This window comes from Oryctolagus cuniculus, chromosome 4 (assembly GCF_964237555.1).
Source record: "Oryctolagus cuniculus chromosome 4, mOryCun1.1, whole genome shotgun sequence".
NCBI classification, from domain to species: Eukaryota; Metazoa; Chordata; class Mammalia; order Lagomorpha; family Leporidae; genus Oryctolagus; species Oryctolagus cuniculus.
This window is the reverse complement of record NC_091435.1, coordinates 138508781-138530697: the sequence shown is the minus strand read 5'-3', so window position 1 is coordinate 138530697 and position 21917 is coordinate 138508781. Positions and strand designations below refer to the sequence as shown.

Genomic DNA, 21917 nt, shown 5'->3' with positions numbered 1-21917 from the left:
GGCTGCACCGCTCTGCTTGACTCAGGATTCCTTTCTCTGGAAGATCCTCTCCACTCCAACACCACTCATTTCCTTCAAGGCTTGTCATGCAAGTCTCTGTGTCTGCTACCAGGCCACAGGACACTTGCATCTCCTTTACATTAACTTCACATATAAGTGCTTAGAATTTCCTATTAACCTGAATGGAGAAGATGCCCGTAAATAAAGCATTTGCCAATGCAACCATACTTTATAATAAAATTTTATTAGGATTAAGTCAAATTAGAAAAACTTCATGCTTCACCACTTGCCATATTTACCTGAAATGACAAGGTTATACTTCCTGGGTATAAAACAATTTGTGCCCCAGATTCTACTGTTTGGAAAACAAGAAAACTGACATAGATAGCAGTGTGCCTGACACCACCAGGGTTAATATTTAAGGCCTAACAAGTGATCAGCAAAGCATATGTTATTTACTATTAAGCCCTGGCCTGAGGAAGACATTGGTCCCCACCTCCCTCGAAAGCTCAGGACAGCCTGGGCACCTGCATTGTTGAGTCTCACTTTAATATCTGCATTTCAAAAGAAGCTAGACTTGAGGTATCTTTATGGCTTGAAAGGCACAGGTCATGCAGCTGAATTAGAAGCTATTGTGTTGGTCCCTGGAATGTGGGCCATGAGCCACGCCTTGTAAGGAGAAGTCCAGAGCCCCTAATGCTGGTCCTCCTTGGGCTCTATGCATTGTCAGTTCTTTTCCTTGCTTGTCTACCCTGGTGCCGTGATCAGCTGTGAATGCAGGAATATTCTCCTGCCTGCTGGGGAGCAACATGTGTGTGGATTCTATGACCCAGTGTACACAGGGGACCCTGCACAGCTAAGAAGTGGCTCACATGCAAGCAAGGACATGTTGGCCATTCCTCTGGTGCAACATGGTTTTGGGAAAAGAGACCAGCTGTCCCTGGAAGGGGCCTTCCCTGGTCAGACAGCGGCAGTGCAGGAAGCTCAAGGCACACTGGGCTGTTAGCAACCCCTTTGGCCGCAGGGAAAAGCAGTGTGGACAGGAGGCCAGCAAGACCAGGAGCTTCCCCAGCTCAGGCGAGGAACACTGATCTGGGCTCTACATGGAGCCCTGGGGTCATTTCGAGCAATTGGGAGCCAAGTCCCAGAAATATAAAACTTTTCACTTGCTAACTAATTGGACATTCCCTTAGCTGAGGAGCCACATTTTTACACTTAGAACCTCTTCTTATGTTTGAACTCTGCATGATGAATGGAGTAGAATCCTGAATCCAAGTGAGCTGCCTACAGGGTAGAAGCCCCTGTGGCCTAGCACATGTGGTTCATCCTTACTGCAGCCCGACCCCTCCCCCACCCCATATCCCACCCATTACAGTAATAAAAATGGCTGCTGTCAAGCAATTAAATTCAGTTGCATAATATAGAGGGATGACAATAAATTCTCATTTCCACAGACACGAGAGGATACATTTGACAAGGGTTCAATTCTCTCCAATTTATGTTCTTAACACATTTTTCAGCGTCTCCCTTGCACTGTGTTGTCAACTTGGCTTGAATTCCTCAGTGGGCCTTGCATTGCTTCTGATGACATCTGCACTCTCCATGCCGATTAATTCATCTGGGATTGACCCAGAGTCTGTTCAAGCTTGAGTTCATAGCTTCCTAGGCCAAGGTCTCCCTCATAAATGTTCTCCTTGCTTGGAGTCTGGGGTGAAGCTTTCTGGTCCAGACCCAGCCTGGCAGGGGGACTGCACGGCGAGGAGCCTTGCTCCTGGTAATTCATGGCTAGTTCATCCTGGTTGACAATGCATTCCACGTCATCCTCTTTCAGCTGTTCCTGGTTTAGAAAGAGAGAGAGGTCACTTCAAGCTGAAGGTAAAAACAATACCAGTCTCACAGTGCATGAAAAGAGGATGTTTCTTTCCCTTCCTTAACCACCCTGTCTTGCCTTGGCTGGTTTCTGCCATGCGTGTGGTAAAGCGTTTGCCTGAGTCAGCTCTGAAGACCTGACACCGTACTCAGCCACAGGAGTCTCTGGGCCCACGATAGGAGGTGCACATGCTCCTTGTGTTGAGGGAGTGCAAAGGAAATTCAATGGATATGTGCTTCCCCCACTGGTGCCACTAGGGTTGAGAGGAGCTTGGGGTTAGCCTCAACCTGTGACCTCAGAGTAGGGCCGATTTCTCATGTTGATCCTCCATATCACAAAATTCCATTTTATTTTACCTTACTAGTATGTCCTCTAGGCATGTGTCTTGGGATGAAAATCACAAGGCTAGAAAGGGTTGGAAGTCATCAGGATGGAAAACTCCAGAAACTAACTGGATCTGGCCACTAGAAACACTCCTGTTACAGAGGTTCCCTCGAGGGAAAGGATGAATTTCCCAACTCCTCTTCCACTGCCTTTGGGAAGGGCACACTCAATTACTGCTAGCTGGGCCCTGGGAAGGTGACCTTATGGCGGTGCTTCCCAACTTTGGCTTGTACCAAGATCAAGTGGAGAGCTTGTTAAAAGGCAGACTACTGAGCCCTAGCTCAGCCTGGTGTCTGAGGTGTGCACATCTAACAAGTTCCCAAGTGAAGCCGCAGCTGCTGGCCTGGAGACCACATTGGGAGCACTCACTTTAGGCTGCTGTGCCCGGGTACATCTGAGACGCTGCCTTCCCTGGGCATGCCAGGGGCGGCCAGCTGGACGACCTCTCCCGGTGCTTCCAGCTCTGCGACTCTGCTCTTCTCCAATCCCCTGACACGCTGACTCACTGCTAACGCTTCTAATTGCTTCTCAGCAATTTTTATTCCACTCCCTTGAGCTACAAAGTGCAGCCCTAATCGTCAAAACCTCAACACGCAGCAGTTTGTAAGGACACATGACTTTTTTTTACATTTTCTAAGCTTATTTTATGGTTAAGAGTATTGGTAACAATAAAAATTGCATTTTAAAAACAAGAAGAAGCCAACATCAGCAACAACGGCTAAGAGAAGAGCAATGCTTCTTGGGGCAGTGAATTTTTTTTTTTTTATTTATTTATTTGACAGGTAGAGTTAGAGAGTGAGAGAGAGAAGAGACAGAGAGAAAGGTCTTCCTTCCATTTGTTCACCCCCTAAGTGGCTGCCACAGCCGGTGCTGTGCTGATCCAAAGCCAGGAGCCAGGCACTTCCTCCTGGTATCCCATGTGGGTGCAGTGGCCCAAGCACTTGGGCCATCCTCCACTGCACTCCTGGGCCACAGCAGAGAGCTGGACTGGAAGAGGGGCAGCTGGGACTAGAAGCCTGTGCCCATATGGGATGCTGGCGCTGGAGGCGGAGGGTTAACCAAATGAGCCACGGCGCTGGTTGAGGCAATGAATTTTAAGAACCCTTCTTCCTCCAGCCGAGGCTTAAGAGCCCTGAGGATCTTGGGCGCCTCCTGAGATATTTACTTACCCCATAGGCCTGAGGACTGGTGAGCAGCCTGGAAATTGGACCGCACCACTCAGGTAGCGTTGTGGTCAGCGGAGGACCCGCGTGGGTTAAAATCGGTTTCAGATATCTAGGAGGCCTGTTAAGGAACACTTGTCAAAAGGGAGTTAGGATTGAGTTTCTCACACAGCACAAACCTTTGCATGCTGTGAAAGAGACAGCTATGTTCCCCTTGCAATCTCCTACTCCCTCATTTAGGAAGCAATTTGGCCTGCAAAAATTGCTGTTTATAATCTTTGCTCCACACACTCTCCAGCCCTCCTGATAGCCTTTAATCATGAAGAAATGAAGAGCAGACCACGTGGTGGATAAAAAAGACAAAAATATTTTTCTTCCCGTCCCCTCCTCCACTCAATGTCTCATTTACTTAGAGGACACATTCTTAAGAATTACCTAAAACAATTGCATAAAAGATGGTGTTTTCTTAAAACTGCACACACACATGAGCTTAAGCCACCAATAATTTTCACAAAGAAGCAAGAGGTATTTCATACAATGTTCTGTTATTTTAGAGATAGGTAGTGAAAATAGATTGTTTTCCAAAATATTTTCACCATTCAACACAGCCACTTTATACTTCATACATCAATGCATTTCTATACAAAATTATGTAAATAAGCTGGTGCCAGGTTGGCTCTATTGTGTAGCACCTGTCTTTCTCATCTCTTTATCCCAAAGTGCTCTAACAAGTTAAAAGGAAAACCTGTTCATCTAAAGCCATTATGTTTCCCTCCAACCTATCAATAATGGAATCCCCAGATGTCACCTCGGGTTGCCTTATTATTATTATTATTTTGCTCAAAGAAAAGTAGTGGAATTATTTCACCATTCCATCAGCAATGACTTTTAAGCTTTATATTATTTCCTCTGCTGGAGAATATTTCACCTCATCAACTTTCTAAAAAGCTACAATAAATAGGGAAAGGGAAAAAATGGGGAGCGGTTAACATTGGTTGGCTTGTGAAGATCTGCACTCACACCCCACCCGGGGTGTGAGCTGGGCCAAGGGCAGGAGCTGGGCCTGGAGATGACTCTACGGGAGCTGGACAGCACCTATGGGCACAGAGGGAGGAGGGTGCCCGGGGCGGGGCAGGAATCTGGGTGCCCCTGGCTACGGTCATGTGGTAGCACAGCTGGAGCCAAGTAGGGGATGCCCATGAAGATGGCCTCATTCTGATGTGAGGCGAGTGACTACAACGTGCATAAGGGGCTCTGAAAAATCTGCCTCTTCTTTCAGATGGGCAGACGTTGTGCCCAATTAAGGAGCAGGGAAGAAATGAAAAGTTCAGAGCCTGCATTTGCTGTGAGAAGCCCTTGATGATCTTCCATTAATTTTCATTAGGGTGTTACTTTCTTCATTTTATGGATGAAGGAACTGAGGCCTGGAGATATTATGATTTTAAATAATCCAAAGGCTCCCTTTGCTATTTTGAATCCACCATCAGCGCCAGTAGAAGAAGCTCATTTATCAGGGTAGAGTCACGCGTTGCGACCAGCTGGGTTCTGTAGGGAGCAGCGCGTTCAGACCTCATCCATGCAGGCGAGTACGGGCAGGCGAGCCGCAGGCAGGTGCTCTCAGACTGGGGCACACGAGGACATGTGATCTCGCTAAGATTTATGTCATGCCTGGGCCAATGAACAAGGTTTTGAGGGAGGTGAAGTGGGTGAGATAGACATACAACTGGACTGTAAAACAAGGAAAATCTCATCAGTTTTATTTTCAGATGGGAAAGTGACAGCAAGTAAGCAACATTGTTAGAGATGTCACGGGGGAAAATGAAGAGATTTGACGAGGCTCTGAGAGTTTGAGAGGAGCCTGGGCGATTTCCACTGAGAGTCTCAAGACACTGAAAAATAAGAGCGTCAAAATGCCCAGATAATGTGACACAAACAACACACATTTAGCATTGCATAATGAATGTTGTCTTTGTTTAATTCTCAGGAGGTGCCTCTTTACATCTGTGGCTGATGCTATTGGAGGTAACAGATAAAATCTCAACGTGCAGCTTTTTGTGAGTATGAGGCCTGGACCAACTGGGACCTCCTCTAGACTGGCTCTGGGATTTTGGCTCAGAAGAGCTGAGACATAAATGCCAGCTCTGCCTGACTGTAGCTCAGGAGTACACAAGCCATGGTCTGGTTAGGTCCCCCTCTGAGCCTCAGCCTCTGATATGAATAGTAACTGAGATGACATGTGTACGAGTGGTTTTCAGCTGTGATACTATTCATGTGCTGCTTATTTTTAAAGTTTATTTTCCGAGCAATGCTTTCTGGAGAAACCTGTATCTCAACCATTGTTCAAGTAGTGGTGGGAAAATGATACTAAGGGTAGAGATAAGAGTTTGACACTGCAGGCATTTGGTGTAGGGATTCATGGACTATTAAGTGGATAGACAATTCAAGCTTGCTTTTTTTTTCCTTCACCTATTTCTTTTTCTGTTAGTAAAATTTGGTTTATGTTATACCTATTTCTGTAATTAACTAATTACTTAACTTGCAAGACAGGGTGACGATGAGAGGAGAGAGAGAAAGAGAGAGAGAGAGAGAGAGAGAGAGAATCTTCCATCTACTAATTCACGCTCCAAATGGCTTCAGTGGCTGTGCCGGGCCAGTTCAAAGCCAGGAGCAAGGAGCTCCATGCATGCCACATGGGTATCAGGGACCCAAGTACTTGGGCCATCATCCGCTGCTCCCAGGATGCATTAGCTGGAAGCTGGATTGGAGGACTCAAACCTCACTTCAATGTGGGATGTGGGCGTTCTATGTGGCAGCTTAACCCACTGTACCACAAAGCCTACTCCTAACTTTCTTATACAGCAAACGTAGCTGTTTTGGTTGAAAATCATTATATAAAGGGCTAGCATGGGTGGCGGGTAGCATTTGTCAATGTCAATGTAAGACTCTTCTAGGAAGTACACGATGGCATTTGGGGTGCTCTGGTATATTGATAGCTGTGAGTCAAAGGAATGAAGCACACCCTTTGTGGCCATGAATGGCACCTGCAAAGAGCCGTCTGTCCACAGCCACGGGGGACGTGGAATACAGTATGTTCTCCAACACCTCGGTCTCCCCAGGGCTTGCTGCATACAAGGATACTTCAAAGAATCTGTTCAAAAACCGAAGTTAAGAGATGCTTATTTTCATGATGCAAAACAATTTTGAGATACGCACATATATTTTTCCTAATATACATTTCCATGGCCTTTTTGAAGACCCCCTCATCAGCATTGCTTCTGATTTTTCTTTTGTACCCAAAGAAACATTTTTTCATTCCATTTTTCCATTTTTGCAGTACTTTTTGTTAGCTTAATGGATGTTTGTGGAATTTATGGTATAGGAAAACATTCAGGGGTGGTAAGAAGAATGGCAGTAGATTCTAAGTAACTGTGCTAGAAAAGAATGAAGGGAGAAGGTTAATGGCTGATGACTAAGGTTTTCCTGAGGGCTGGTGGAAAGAAAGGTCATGTTGAAGACAGACCACCTGGGCTTGAGTTATTTGACAAAGAGGACCACAAGAAGAGTGGTAATGGCATGAGATACAGTGATTGAAATAGCCTTCCTGTTTCACTCATTCGTTCTTTTGTTCACACATGTGTTTTATGTGCCAAACTAATGAGGAACAGAGGCAAGACACCTGCACAAAGAAATAACAAACACGTCACGGAATGGAAAGTTCCCTTGTCTCCAGACTGTGGTCTCCAGGAAGGCAGGGCTGGCCCCTTCACCTGGACGCAGTGCTTAGTACATTTTAGATGCTCAAAAAGTAGTTATTGAATTAATGAAGACAACAGGCTCAGAGAGGGTAAGTGAAGTGCTCTGTGGAATCCAGTTGATTAGTTTATGGCAGGGGTGAGCCTGGGAGGAGGGATTCCTCCACTCTCAAGCTGTCTTTTGTTGTTGTTGTTGTTATAGAGAGATGAACAATGGGACCTGCCCAATTGGGTACCTGACTTGGAATCAGGGAATTAGTGATTTTCCGAGTTCTTCTTCCTGCCATGTCTGAGGAGTGCTTGGATCTCCACGGTTACCTGAATTACTATACAGTGAAAGAAGCTCTTTTTATCTATTAAAAAAAAAAAACCAACTACACATTTTGCAAAATGTGTTATTTTTCTCATCAGCTTCTAGTGTACATTTGGTGAGGGAGATTCCCCTTTGGGTATTTTTGGAATGGCTAGTTTTGCTTCTACAATAAGCTAGAAAAGCATCACAATGAAATGTTAAGCTCTGGGGAGAAAAAAAAAAAAACTCAATGACTTTTCTCATCTTTAAAGGGCATAAGTTTGGGAATAGCAGTTTGGCTTGAGTGGTACAAGGAAAAGTTGGAACTCTACCTGGAACTTAATATGGGTGAAAGAGGAAAGAATTCACAAAGGCACATTTTCTCCTTTGGCCTGAGCTATCAGCAGATCCAGAACTAAATTTAGTTAAATTTAGTGCTTAACTGAACTAACATCCCAAATACCTGGTAGCATTGATTTTTCTCTACTTTTCTCTCCCTCTCCCTTTTGTTTGCTGGTTTTGTTTTGATTATTTTAAATCATTGCGCTTTGTTCATTGTCAGTCGTCAAAACCAATGGCGCACAGCTTATTCACACTTAACGCTTCACATGACGCAGTTTGCATAGGTTGCTGAGAAGCAGAACCCCTAAGCAAAGATCCAGCTGCACAAGTGAACACATGCCCCTTTAGGAAACCAAGCCTCAGTGCCCCCGGGGAGACTACATGTTTGTGCCCCCCATCCATCTGTTCCCTGACCCCCACCTTGTGTGGTGATATCTGGGGTCTTTAGCTGGTAATCAGGGTTACATGAGACCCTCAGGGTGGGTCCCTCATAGTGGAATTACTGTCCCTAAAAGAAGAGACTGGAGAACTTGCTCTTCCACCCTTTTCTCTCTCTTACCCTCTTCTCCCTACTTCCCCCTCCCCCCATACACACACAAGGCAGGGGGCATGTGAGGATCTGCAAGAAGGTGGCCATGGGCAAAACAGGACGAGAGCCTTCACCCAACTCTGACCATGCTGCTACTCTCTTCTGACTTCCAGCCTCCCGAACTCTCAGAAAACAAACGTGCTGTGTAAGCCACCCAGTCAATGGCATTTGGTTGTGGCAGCCCAAGCAGACTGATTTCTAGCTCGCTGGCCCTCTTGAAAAGCTCTGGGTTTGAGAGCCTTGTGGAGCTATGTTCCCAGCTCGGGCTCTTCACTCCAGATGCCTTCTAACGCACGCCCTAGGGGGCAGTGGTAATGACATGAGTGGTTGCATTCTTGCCCCTCATGTGAGAGACTACAATTGTATTCCTGGCTTTTGGCTTCAACCCAGCACAGTCCTGGCCAGGGAGGGTATTTGGGGAGTGAGCCAGCTAATGGGAAATCTCTGTCTCTCTGCCTCTTAAATAAAGCCTATTAAAAACTCAGATTTCAGGACTTTCATGGTACAGCAAGTAAAGCTGCCACCCATGATGCTGGCATTCTATATGGGTGCCCGTTTGAGTTACTGGCTCCTCTCCTTTTGATACAGCTTCGCCAATGGCCTGGGAAAAGCAATTGAAGATGGTCCAAGTACTTGGGCTCTTACCACTCATGTGGGAGACCCAGATGAAGCTGCTGACTCCTGGCTCTGGGCTCCAGCCTGGCCTGGCCCTGGTCACTGCGGCCATCTGGAGACTGAACCAGTGGATGGAAGATTCTCTCTCTCTCTCTCTCTCTCTCCCCCTCTCTCTCTCCCTCTCTCTGTGACTTTTTCAAATAAATAAATTTTTAAAAATTCAGATTTCCAAGTCCTCCCCCAGAGATTCTGATTCAGCAGGTTTGGGAGGTTGCCTGGAACTGTGTGTTTTTAACAAGCATCCCAGGTGACCAATGATGGGGTGAGTTTGGAGCAAAGTGGTCTCTCTCTGGAGTATTGCCCTCCGAATTCTATTAAAACTTTTACACAGAAGACAGAAGAACATGATCTCTTAAAGCCATTATTTTTGGGGTGAGGATAGGTTTATGGTAACGCCGCTTGTCCCTGAACACAGACCCAGTTTTTCCATCCTGTCTGAGGGATGCGACAGATATAACTTGGCCAATGAGGTGAATACTTGCTGTTACATCTGGGAGCAGACTGACGAAGCGTGAAGCCTCTGCCTCCTGAGCAAGACTTTGTTCTGATGGGTGCATCTGCATGCAAGTCAGGGGTAGGGAAACGTTTCTCTGCCAAGGGCCATTTGGACATTTATAACATCATTCGTGGGCCATCCAAAATTATCAACTTAAAAAATTAGCCTCCTATAGATTTATTGAATTTTGAGTTCCACCTGCAGTTGCCTTGGCAGGGCCAGACCCAATGGCTTCATGGGCTTTGTATGGCCCGTGGGTCAGATGTTCCCCATCCCAGATAGAGGCTTGATAAATGCCCTTATTATAAGGATAAAATGCTTGTCAATGCACAGCTGAACAAAGAAGGGAAACACATGCGGATTTTCAGGAACACTCTCCACCTCACACTTTTTAATTTAGAAAGCATGTCCATATGTCTTATACTTATTACTGTGGCCAGCTGGAGAGTGCACCAGCGGATGGAAGACCTCTCTCTCTGCCTCTCCTTCTCTCTCTGTGTAACTCTGACTTTCAAATAAGTAAGTAAATAAATAAATCTTTTGATATATATATATTGATATATATATATATATATATATATAGAGAGAGAGAGAGAGAGAGAGAAATGGATCTTTCATCTGCTGGTTCAATCCCCATATGCCTGCAACAGCCAGAGCTGGGTCAGGCCAAAGCCAGGAACCTGGGACTCAATCCAGGTCTCCCACCTTGGTGGCAGGGGCCCAAGCACTTGGGCCATCATCTGCTGTCTCCCAATAGGCATTAGCAGGAAGCTGGATTAGAAGCTCAGTAGCTGGGACGTGAACTAGGACTCCGATATGAGATGTGGGTGTCCTGAATGGAGCTTAACCTGCTGTGTCACAACACCTGACCACTACAGTTTTTGCACTCAAATGTGCATTCCTAGAGAGGACAGTTTGGCTTCGGCCATTGAAAATGCATTCTATCTTATCATCTATAGGCATCTCCTCTCCCCAGTGAGTTCCTTCCTCCTTTGTCTAATTCTGCTGGTTACTGTATTTCATGCTCATCATCAGGCCTATGTCCATGTGTATCTCAGCATTTGGATCATCTGAAGTTTGCTCTTCAAAAGATTCGGCAGGAAGACCTCATGGAAGCAACATTCTCCACCTTCTTACTGATTGATAACAATCTGTGCCCATTGTTTTTCAAAATCAGTTTCGCTGGAAATAAGAGCACTGGCTTATTCTTTGAGTATCTTAATTACTATGTTTTTCTTGACGTAAGAAGTTGCTCCTGAAAAATTTAATGAAAATAAAAATTTTCCTTATAAATCACATTTTTTTCTAGAAGTCTAAAAGTCTTTTTCTTTAGATTTATTAGTTTTAGTAAAGCTTATCTGAGGTTGATTGTTCTAGGTTGACAGTCGCAAATGTGTTCCTCGGATGTGTAGCTCCAAATGTGTCGTCATTTCAGGGAAGGTCTTTGAATCTGTATTTTTTGTTTCCTTGCTTTGCTTTTCATCGTCAGGGATTTCTGAATGTTCAGTCTTCTTTGCCCATTTTCAATATTTGCAACTTTCTCTTTAATTCTTTTTCTCTTTTTCATCATTTAAAAAAAAGATTTATTTATTCATTTGAAAGGCAGAGATACAGAGGAGGGGGTGTCTTTCATTCACTGGTTCACTCCCCAAAATGGCCGCAACGGCCCTGGGCTGGGACAGGCCAAAACGAGGAGCCAAGAGCTTCTTCCGGGTTTCCCATGTGGGTGCAGGGGTCCAAGTACTTGGTCCATCTTCTGCTGTTTTCTCAGGTGCAATAGCAGGGAGCTGGATAGGAAGTGGAGCAGCCAGGACTTGAATGGGTGCCCATATGGGATGGCGGCACTGCAGACGGCAGCTTAATCTTCTACGCCATGGCGCTGGGCCCCATTATTTATTTATTTATTTATTTATTAATTTATTTATTTTTGACAGGCAGAGTGGACAGTGAGAGAGACAGAGAGAAAGGTCTTCCTTTACCGTTGGTTCACCCTCCAATGGCCGTTGTGGCCCGTGCGCTGCAGCGCACTGCACTGATCTGAAGCCAGGAGCCAGGTGCTTCTCCTGGTCTCCCATGGGGTGCAGGGCCCAAGGACTTGGGCCATCCTCCACTGCACTCTTGGGCCACAGCAGAGAGCTGGACAGGAAGAGGAGCAACCAGGACAGAATCCAGCACCCTGATCGGGACTAGAACTCGGTGTGCCGGCGCCGCAAGGTGGAGGATTAGCCTATTGAGCCATGGCGCCGGCCCCCATAATTTATTTTTGATTAAAGTTTTTTCCCTTCCTTTTCATCCACTATTTCTCTTAATATGTTATCCATTGTGTTTATTTATTTTTGTGTTCCTTTTAATTTGATTTTGACTTATGGTATGATTTTTAAAATTTGTTTTAAAGTATTTTCCAGAGTTGGAGTTTTTTGAGAGTTGTTGCTCTTTCATGTCTTGTATCATTTTCTTCATGCTTTTGACTTCTTTAATTTTGTCTGTTATAGTTATGATCTGTCTGTGGGTGTGGATTTCTGGTATGGTTTCCTTGTCTGTAGAGAAGTTGTTCTGCTCCTTATACTTTATTTTTCCCTCAATAAGTCTGTATGAGATTTGACTTCCATTCTTTCCTGTTGCTCATTTTTTATGTGGAATCAGTATTCCTGAGCTTACAGAATGAGGCAGGTGCAAGAAAGCTTTTCTATCTTTGACATCCCACTTCTGTGATTTTAATACAGTATTAAGCAGAGCTGCTTATGTTCTGAGCTTTCGTCTTTGCTTCACAGCTGTTCTGTGCCCGTCTTTGCTCACTATTGTCTCTATCCTGTTAGTTTCGACTGTACTCTAGAAAGTTCCTCTTGTCCTGGTGGATCCATTTTGACAGCTCTCAGGGGTCTGGACTGCTCTAGTCCCACCAGTCTTCAATACTGGGACCACTTGTTTTCTCCTGTTAAAGAAGACAATGGCCTCTACTCCCTGCTGAAACTCCAGTTTTAGGGCATATCTCAAACGAATCCCAGCTATACTTTATCCCACTGGCTACTTAGGGGTTTCGCTCTGTCCACTCAACAGATGTGTCTCCTGCACTGACCTTGTGCTACTGATGGTTTGTCTCCACCAGCTTGTAGTTTGGGGTTTGTGAGAAAACTTGCCCTTAGTTTCGTTGTAAATGTGTCCAGGGTATTTTAGATTTGGTATCAGATTGTTCTGCCTGTTTTTGTGCAGGGATTTGGAGAGAGGAAAGACTATGCTATTGACACTGCTGCTGTCTTCCCAGAGACCCCAGGAACTGCACTGCATGTGATCTGTCCTTGGTGGCTAACGTGAGGCACATAACTGAAGAATATGAACACACTCCAGGGTGATTTTTACATTGTTCTCTGTGATCTGTAGAAGTGGATGGGGAACTGTCTCTGATTCAAACTATGTGGCTTAGAATGATGGAAACGAACTTCCTATACAAGAGCAGTGAGTCAGATGATGCCTAGGGCTATGGTTCCTAACCTTCCCTGGCTATGACTTGTATCTCTGAAACACTGCCTGTATATTCATCATTTGCATACAACTTCGCATGACAGGTCAGAGTTTCCAGATGCCCTGAAACTCTGGGGCCTGAGTTAGGAAACTGGGCAGGACTGATTAAATATTAAGAGTATAGACGGATAAAGTGGCATGCCTACTATCCCATCTGTATTGGGAGGTCGTTTTTAGCAGTGGTATCTATAGGATCTACCTATCAAATGTTAAGATAATCCTATCTGGCTCCTCAGATCCAGACAGATAATCCAGGGACAGAGGAAAGGTTGCAGAGTGTGTAGGAACAGTTAAAGACCAGTGCAGGGGCACCAAAGCACCCAGTGTCAGTAGGGCAAATGGACCTGAGATAATCAAGGGAACATATTGGGGTCACAAGGCTGGAGGAAACATAAGAGTTCATCTGCTTCATGTCCTTGGAGCTCAGTGGAGAAGAAAGGCTAAACCCAAGGTTTCTCCAAGTGTGGTCATTTGACCACCTGCACCTGAATCTCCCATTGTCCTTACTGGGCTCCTGAACTTGACCCTCCTTGGGAGGGACTCAGTAATCTGTATTTTAACAACTGCTGATACAGTGCACAATGGTATCTAGTCTTTTGAGGAATCTGGCTTTGGAGGTGTTGCATCTTTGAGCTGTAGGGTGCAATACCAATAGCACTAACAATAATAATATACCTTTTACTACTCTTACTTCTCCTCCTACTCTTGTGTCTCTAAGACATTTCCCTGTACACATGATGGGGTCAATGGATTTCCAGGGATCTTTGCTGCTTACCAGTTGCAGATGAACTCCATTTGTGTGACATGGAGTACAGCATTGGTTGTGAGAGAAAACACTTCTGTAGAATGGGACTGCTGCCTCTCATGTGGGATGAGTCATCTTTTTGGTTAGAGGAAGTGCCACCAAGAACCAAGCACTCAGCTCACCGAGATTTGGACAACAGACTTTACAGCTCATTTCCCTGACCCACTGTGGGGGAACTGGGCTCTGAGAAGTGACTGCTCCAGTGTCCCAGGGAAGTTGTCATCTGATGTTTGCAGGGAAGTTGCCATTTGATGTCTGTCCCCAACACTGATTGGATGTAGTCTTGTGACAGCCAGTGTCTCAGTCAGCTACCCCAGAATTTATATGTAAGATGGAGGTGGCCAGCACTACCCACACCCTCCCTGGCTCACCCAGTATCTCATGGGGCTGGGCCCATTCCCCTTGACTCCCAGTAAGCAGTGAGTGGACAGAGAGCCCATGGAGATGCGTGATTGTTCTCTCCCTTTTTTATTCTATCAGCTAGTATTAGCAGACACTAGTCTTGTTTATGTGATCCCTTTGACTCTTAGTCCTATCATTATGATCAATTGTGAACAGAAATTGATCACTGGGACTAGTGAGATGGCATTGGTACATGCCATCTTGATGGGATTGAACTGGAATCCCCTGGCACGTTTCTAACTCTACCATTTGGGGCAAGTCCGATTGAGGATCTCTGACTCTGGAAGAGTCGCTTCTGCCCCATGGGTCACCACTTGGGAGCACAAAGTTGAAAAGGACACTACCTCAGCAGGTTCATGGGAGACAGCCAACAGTAAACAGCACACAGATGGCTGAGGGGCTGGCTGCCGTGACTGCTTCTCAATCCGAACAAAAGTCTCCAAATCTCTGTGCCTCAGTTTTCTCCTTACTAGGGAAGAACATGGTGCTGTGTTAGATTTGGTTAGATGACTATTTGGCCATGGCAATTCACTATGTCTTTACCCTATGTATTCACTTCCTAAAACTGTTATAAGACAATGTCACAAACTGAGTGGCTTAAAACAACAGAAAAGTATTGTCTGTCAGTTCCAGAGGCTAGAAGTCGCAGGTCGAGGTGTTGGCTTGATAGGTTCCTTCCGAGGGCATGAGGGCAGACGTATCCCATGCCTCTCAGCTGGTTTCTGGGGACAGCCATCCATCCATGGTGTTTCTTGGCTGGTCAGTGCATCACTCCAGTCTCTGCTTCCATATTCACGTGTGCTCTTGCCACTTGTCTGTGTCTTCACATGACCATCTTCTTACGAGCAAACCAGTGATGTTGGATTAGGGACCTCTCCTACTCCAGTATGACTTCAGCTTAACTAATTATGTCTATACATACACCTATTTTGAGGCCGGAATTGTTAAGCCTCCACCTACAACACGAGCATCCCATGTGGGTGCTGGTTCAAGTCCCGGCAGCTCCACTTCCAATCCAGCTCTCTGCTAATGCACCTGGAAAGCAGCAGAAGGTAGTCTAAGTGTAAGAAGGTAGTCTAAGTCTAAGGTAAGTCTAAGGCCCCTCCATGTGGGAGACCCAGAAGAAGCTCCTGGCTCCTGGTTTCGGATTGGCCCAGCCACGGCCCTTACATCCATTTGGGTACTGAACAAGCGGATGGAAGATCTCTTTCTCTATTTCCCCTCCTCTCTCTGTAACTCTGCCTTTCAAATAAAAAAAAAAAAAAAAAGCACCTATTTCCAAATAAGATTATGTTCTGAGGTCCAGGGAGTTAGTTAGGTTTCAATATAACTTTTTTTTTTTTTTTTTTGGACAGGCAGTGTGGACAGTGAGAGACAGAGAGAAAGGTCTTCCTTTGCCATTGGTTCACCCTCCAATGGCCACCGCAGCCAGTGCACTGTGGCTGGCGCACCATGCTGATCCGAAGGCAGGAGCCAGGTGCTTCTCCTGGTCACCCATGGGGTGCAGGGCCCAAGGACCTGGGCCATCCTCCACTGCACTCCCTGGCCACAGCAGAGAGCTGGCCTGGAAGAGGGGCAACCGGGACAGAATCCGGCGCCCCGACCGGGACTAGAACCGGTGTGCCGGAGCTGCAAGGCGGAGGATTAGCCTATTGAGCTGCAGTGCCGGCCTCAATATAACTTTTTTAGGGTAAATAATTCAGCCCATAGTGCCTTACTATATCCGAGCAATTCCAATTTTTCTGTTAGTTTTTTTTTTTTTTTTTGGTAGTAGTTAAAAAGACAGACTGAATCATAACTCTGCTACTTAGTATCTATGAGTGGGCAAATTTCCTAAGTTCTTTGAACCAACATAAAATGGAATAACTTATAGTAGTGACCTCATAAAGGAGAGGAGTAAGTGAAATAAAAATAGATAAAATTTTTAGCATTGTTCTGGGCACATACTAAGCACTCAATAAATGTTAGCTAACATTATTATTTTTTCCCTCTGTCCCTTGAGCAGTTATAAGTATTGGAAATAACTTGGAAACATCCCCAAGTCAATTACTCATGTAACACCTACCACATGCCCTGCAGAGTTCATAATATTTGTTTTGTTGGCTGCTGGAGCCCTGAGAAAGATATTGCAAAGTTCCTCCACAAAGATTCCCTTCTCTTCTCTCCCACATGGAGGGACCCAGGGAGGTACTGCTCATTGTTTTAGGGTGGATGTTGCATGTTCACACAGGGTTTCAACCGAGCATTGACACAAGGAGGGTCCTGACATGGGAAAGACCCTGTCTCTGCCCTCTGTAGAAGTGAGGCGCTTACTTAGAAGGTGGGGGTTTTCTTATTGGGCATCACATTTTTAACATTTATCCATGAGCAGCCCTTGCTCAACATTGTTTTAAAAAAGATTGATTTTATTTATTTGAAAGAGTTACAGAGGGAAGGGAGATAGAGAAAGAGAGAAAGAGATCTTCCATCTGTTTTTTTCTCCTCAAATGTCTGTAATGGCTGCGGCTGGGCCAGGCTGAAGCCAGGAACCTGGAACTCTGTCTGGGCCTCCCGTGTGGGCAGCAGGGTCCCAAACACTGGGGCTACCCTTTGCTAGTTTCCCAGGCGCTTCAGCAGGGAGCTGGATGGGAAGTGGTGCAGCCAGCCGGAACTTGAACCAGAGGTCGTACAGGACACCTCTTTTCTCATTATTATGGTTATGTCTTGGGAACTTGGTTGCCCTTGAGGCTACCTCCCGACTTCTCCACACTCTATGAACACCTTCTCTTCCTGACCACTTAACAAGCTGCTAGGCAGAATACATGCCTTGTAGCTGTTTGAGGAAGAAAAAACTGGGGGCTAGCATGTGGCTTAGTGGGTAAAACTGCTGCTTGTGACACTGGCATATGGCTACTGTACTGGTTCAAGACCTAGCTACTCCACTTCTAATCCAGCTCCCTGCTAATGTGCCCGGGAGGGCAGCGGAGGATGGCCCAAGTGCTTGGGGCCCTGCACCCATGTGGGAGACCCAGAAAATGTTCTATGTTCCTGGTTTCAGGCTTCAGCGTGGCCCAGCCCCAACCATTGTGGCCATCTGGGGAGTGAACCAGCAGATGAAAGATCTCTCTTTCTCTCCCACCTCTCTCTCCTTTTTTGCTGTAATCCTTCCTTTCTAATAAATAAATCTTAACAAAAAGAAAATAAAAAACTAACACTCACTCTGGAAGTGTTGACTGTAACCCACTGAGTTTGTTACAGGAATCACAGTATGTGACATCGGGTTATTTTTGAGGTATAGCTCAGGAGACATTATAAACTATTTTCTTTGAGCAGGTACAAAGGAGAGCACTTTGTTGTTGGTTTTATTTATTTATTTATTTATTTGCCTGGCAGAGTTAGTGAGAGAGAGAGACAGAAAGAGAGAGTTATAGACAGTGAGAGAGAGACAGGTCTTCCTTCCGTTGGTTCACTCCCCTAATGGCCCCTACGGCCGGTGCTGTGCCCATCCGAAGCCAGGAGCCGGGTACTTCCTCCTGGTCTCCCATGCCAGTGCATGGACCCAAGCACTTGGGCCATCCTCCGCTGCCCTCCCGGGCCACAGCAGAGAGCTGGACTGGAAGAGGAGCAACCGGGACTAGTACCCGGCGCCCCAACCAGGACTAGAACCTGGGGTGCCAGTGCCGCAGGTGGAGAATTAGCCTAGTGAGCCACGGCGCCGGCCTGCACTTTGTTGTTAAAGAGTCACATGTCACAAATAAACCCCTTTCTTCTTCAGGCACATTTTTGTCTCAGATGCAGTCACTTGCAAACTTTTTTTTTTTTAATTTTAACCTCTAACCCCTACCTAAAGATATATTTTATAGTTGTTACTCAGCACATGCCCCAACATCTGCTCAGCCACACACATATAAAACTAAAAATGATAAAATAATGCACTTGGATCTATCTTATCTTATATCCTATTTCATCCCATCCCTCCTATCCTATCGTATCCTATCCTATCCTATTCCATCTGCTCTCTATTATGCCTATACTAGACATTGCTTGGTAGTATTCACCAGTATCCAGTTCTCCTTCTCTTTCAAGTACCTGAAGCAGTTGCAGCAGTATTCTTGCTGTAGGTGGGTACCTAACTAATTCTGGCCAGTGTGCTAAGGTCAAAAGTGCCTTGTGTTACTTCTGCACTGAACCGCAGGGAGCTCGAAGGCAACCTTCTAGAGGACTCTTTCCCTGACATAGTGACCCAAGTGGGCTTCAAGATGAGAGGTGGAGCCACAGACAAAGCTGTCTGCATCAATGAGTTGTCACGTGCAGGAAGGTCCCCAGAGAATCACGCAACTCCTCAGCAGCCTTTAAGTGAAAGAGAAGTGGAACTCTGCCTGATGACACCAGCACCACGGTATGCTGTATCCTGTTCTAATACAATATTCTCTTCTGTTTCATTCAAAAGAAATGCTGGTCCTGAGTTGCTGACATGACTCTCTGAGCTACATGCAGTTTTCAAATCCTTTGACCAAAGTATCTGCCACTTAGATAGCCTCAAAGTGGAGACTGAGACACCATGGGGGAGGGAGAACACATCCCAGTGCTGAGGGTCCCAGCTTTCCAAATTAGATGACCTGAGAACTCTGGTTGTGTGACCAGAGAGAATTAAGTTCAAATGCTTTTGTGGGAAGTGGGGCAGGGCTCACCAGAGACCAGTTCCAAAACTGGGCAGAGGACCCACTCTGTCTGCAGGACCTGCCTGTTAGAGGTGTGGATGCACACCCAGGCCCCACACACCCCGTGATTTGCACGTTAAGAATCCGGTTTACAAATGTATCCTGCTCATTATTAAGAGAAACGAGAGTGCAAAGGCACAGTTGCTCCCCCTGTACTGCCAAGTGATGTGATCCAAGGCCTCCGTCGTGGATGCCTCCTTGCCTGGATACTGGAGTTGCACAGCCCTCGGCTGACCTTTCCAACCTCATTCCCCACACTCTTGCACAAGCCTCAATGAATGAGAAGTGAAGCGCAGCCTGGCTCTGGTTTATCTTCCCCACGCCCTCTGGATCTGTGCATAGCCCGTCCCCTCCACTGGAGCAGCTTTCCTCTCCCTTAGCACTTAGACCCTAAAGCTACTCAGATGCAGCTCTGCCGACACTGCTTCTGAAGTCCCGCCAGCCTTCTGTGGGCCACTTTCCTGGAAATTTTCTCCCTCTATTTTATATTATAACTATTAAAATTTTCTTCCTCCTACCACAACTTGAATCAGAACTACTTCTCTTTGCTTTTTCATTGTAGGGTTCAACACAAAATCCATTCAAGTAAAAGGATTTCTATGAACAACAGTAACCACAAAATGCATCGCAAAGTTAGGAAATTCACTCATTTAAAAACCAAGGTTGATTTGGTAAAGTTGTATAGACTATCCGTATTTCCCTGTAACCTGCAAACACTGCACAGCCTTTATCTGTACACTCTGGTTCTATCACCAAGAATGTTTGCTTCACTTTGTCTTTCTGGGAAGCCTATTTATTCTTTGAGAACCTCGAGTGGTTGCTATTTGCCTACCCAACATGTAGTCTACCTTTTCTTCTTATAGTAGAAGCCCTAATGTATTGAGGCGGTCTCTTTCCTTGGAAGATTGGGTGGTCAATGAAGTGGGAGAAGTTACTTGGTGGAACCTCTAGAGTTCTTTAAAGAGAGCACCAATTTTGCCCTTTCTCTTTTCCTGCCTAGAATTGGAGTGAACTCAAGCGGACATCCTGGGTCCAAAAGATAAATTTGAGGGCAGAAGATTTGCACTAACAATGAGGAAGACAAAAAGAAAATAACGAAAAAAAAAAAAAAAGAAAAGAAAAAAATATAAAAAAAAAAATGAGGAAGACAGATACTAGGACTGTGAGCATGCTGATGACATCATGGAGCTCCACTACCAGCCATAGGTTACCTCATGCCAAACCTCTTTTACTGATATTAACAATCTCGACTTTGAGGAATGCATTGTTGTTAGCACTTATCCATTCTATTCATCCAGATACAATCCTAATGGATACATGGCCCATGTCAGAGAGCACCTTGTCTTTGTCACTGGGGAAGCAGTATTTCTTCACTAAGGCGCCCACAGAACTTCCCTCAGAGCTCTCTGATTAATTATTGTACATCGCAATTACTTGGCTAGATATCCCCTCTTGTTGGACTGTCAGCCCTTGGAGGGCGCAGCATTGTCTTACTATCCTTTTACCCACAAGGCCTGGTAGCCAGGAATGAGTCATCTCAATCCATGTTTGTTGGATTGAGATCGAAAGGAAAATCACATTTTCTATTCACAGGCAAACTCTTTGGGGAAGCGTGTTATCTGAAACCCGTACCTTATTTGGGATTTTGTTGGTTAAGTCCTGAAGCCATGAGACTGACACTGGTTGGGGAGCTTTGGGACAGGGCTGCGAGGGGTGAACAGGCCACTGGAAGGGGAGGTGGGACAAAGGACAGCCATGGATTCAGCCTGCCTGGATGTCCTGAGGGGAGTTCTTGTTGGCCCTTGCATTTTGTGCTCTACAAAAACTCACTGTCCTTGGAAAGCCCTGGAGGAGACTGACTGCTGCGTTAGGAATGCTGCGCGCTGCTCCTCCAGCCTTGCTGAGAGGCAGTGCTTCTCTCCGGAGACCCGGTATCACAGATAACTGGCTCCTCAGGCACAGCCCCGCGCCTCTCCCACTGGCCCCAACCCTGTCCCCTTAGTCCTCCCAAACCACTTTGGAAGGGTCCGTCACTCTTGAGTTGCAAGATTAAATGAATGTGTGTTTGGATAAGATGCTTTTGGGCCCAAGATCAAAGTCTTTGCTGCTCAGGGTCTAGACCCCTTTCAGAGTGAGTATAAAAGCGAACTTTCTCCTTCCAGTGAACTATGGGTGCAGAAGGAGAGAAACTCCCGCCCGTATTCACAGGATCAACACAAGTCGAGGAGAGTGTGGATGGCTCCTCGGAAGCCAGTGCACTGGGAAAATGGAAAGATGCACTTTCGTCTGTTAAAACCACACAAGCAATTTATTGGTGTGAACAAATGTGATCCTTTGGCTAAATGAAACCACTAGACAGCAAATTAAACCATGGCTCGTGATCTGATTATTCTCTCCTTATAAAAATTATAAAAAATGCTTTGGTAGGTTTGCTGCGTGTTGGAAGGTTTGCTGTGTGTGTTTGTGTGTCTGCTTTCAAATGTAGTTTGAGGGCCTTTATCTGTAAGGTACAGATTTGGACTCAAGCCCAACCAGTGGCAGGAGCTGTCCTGCCTGCTTTGCTGCAGAAAGGAAGAGAAAGTGCCAAGTGGTTTATACAATTTCACTCTCCTAAATAAAACTTCCCGTTTGCCATGATTATTTACCATTGCTTTGTAATTGTGAGCAGACAGCCGAGTGGGACTGGAAGTCTATTTATTCTTTAAAGTGACATAAAGTGGCACTTGGAGTCCTGAACGATAATTGTTCTTTTCTCCTTGTTAATATCCAACTGCTGCAAGGAGTTCTGTGAAAGAAGTCTCATTTAATGCCAGCTCCAGGAATTTTAGTGTGATTTGGCTCTTGGCCTTTTTTTTTGAAACCCAGTGTGCAATCACCCTTAGGGATTAAGAAGGATAAATTGTTTGTGACCTTCAGGTAGAATTCCTT

At 45.6% G+C, this 21917-nt stretch overlaps 1 protein-coding gene across 1 annotated transcript in view; it reads right to left on the bottom strand.

The window, feature by feature from the left end:
* Positions 1-225: 225 nt before the first annotated feature.
* SLC9A9 (solute carrier family 9 member A9) overlaps positions 226-21917 on the bottom strand; it is a 612515-nt gene continuing 590823 nt past the window's right edge. The window contains exons 15-16 of the mRNA XM_002716580.5: positions 3424-3529; positions 226-1837 (exon numbers count right to left, since the gene is read on the bottom strand). Coding sequence (XP_002716626.2) covers positions 1610-1837; positions 3424-3529 — 334 coding nt within the window. The 3' untranslated portion in view covers positions 226-1609. The remainder of the gene's footprint in view (positions 1838-3423; positions 3530-21917) is intronic.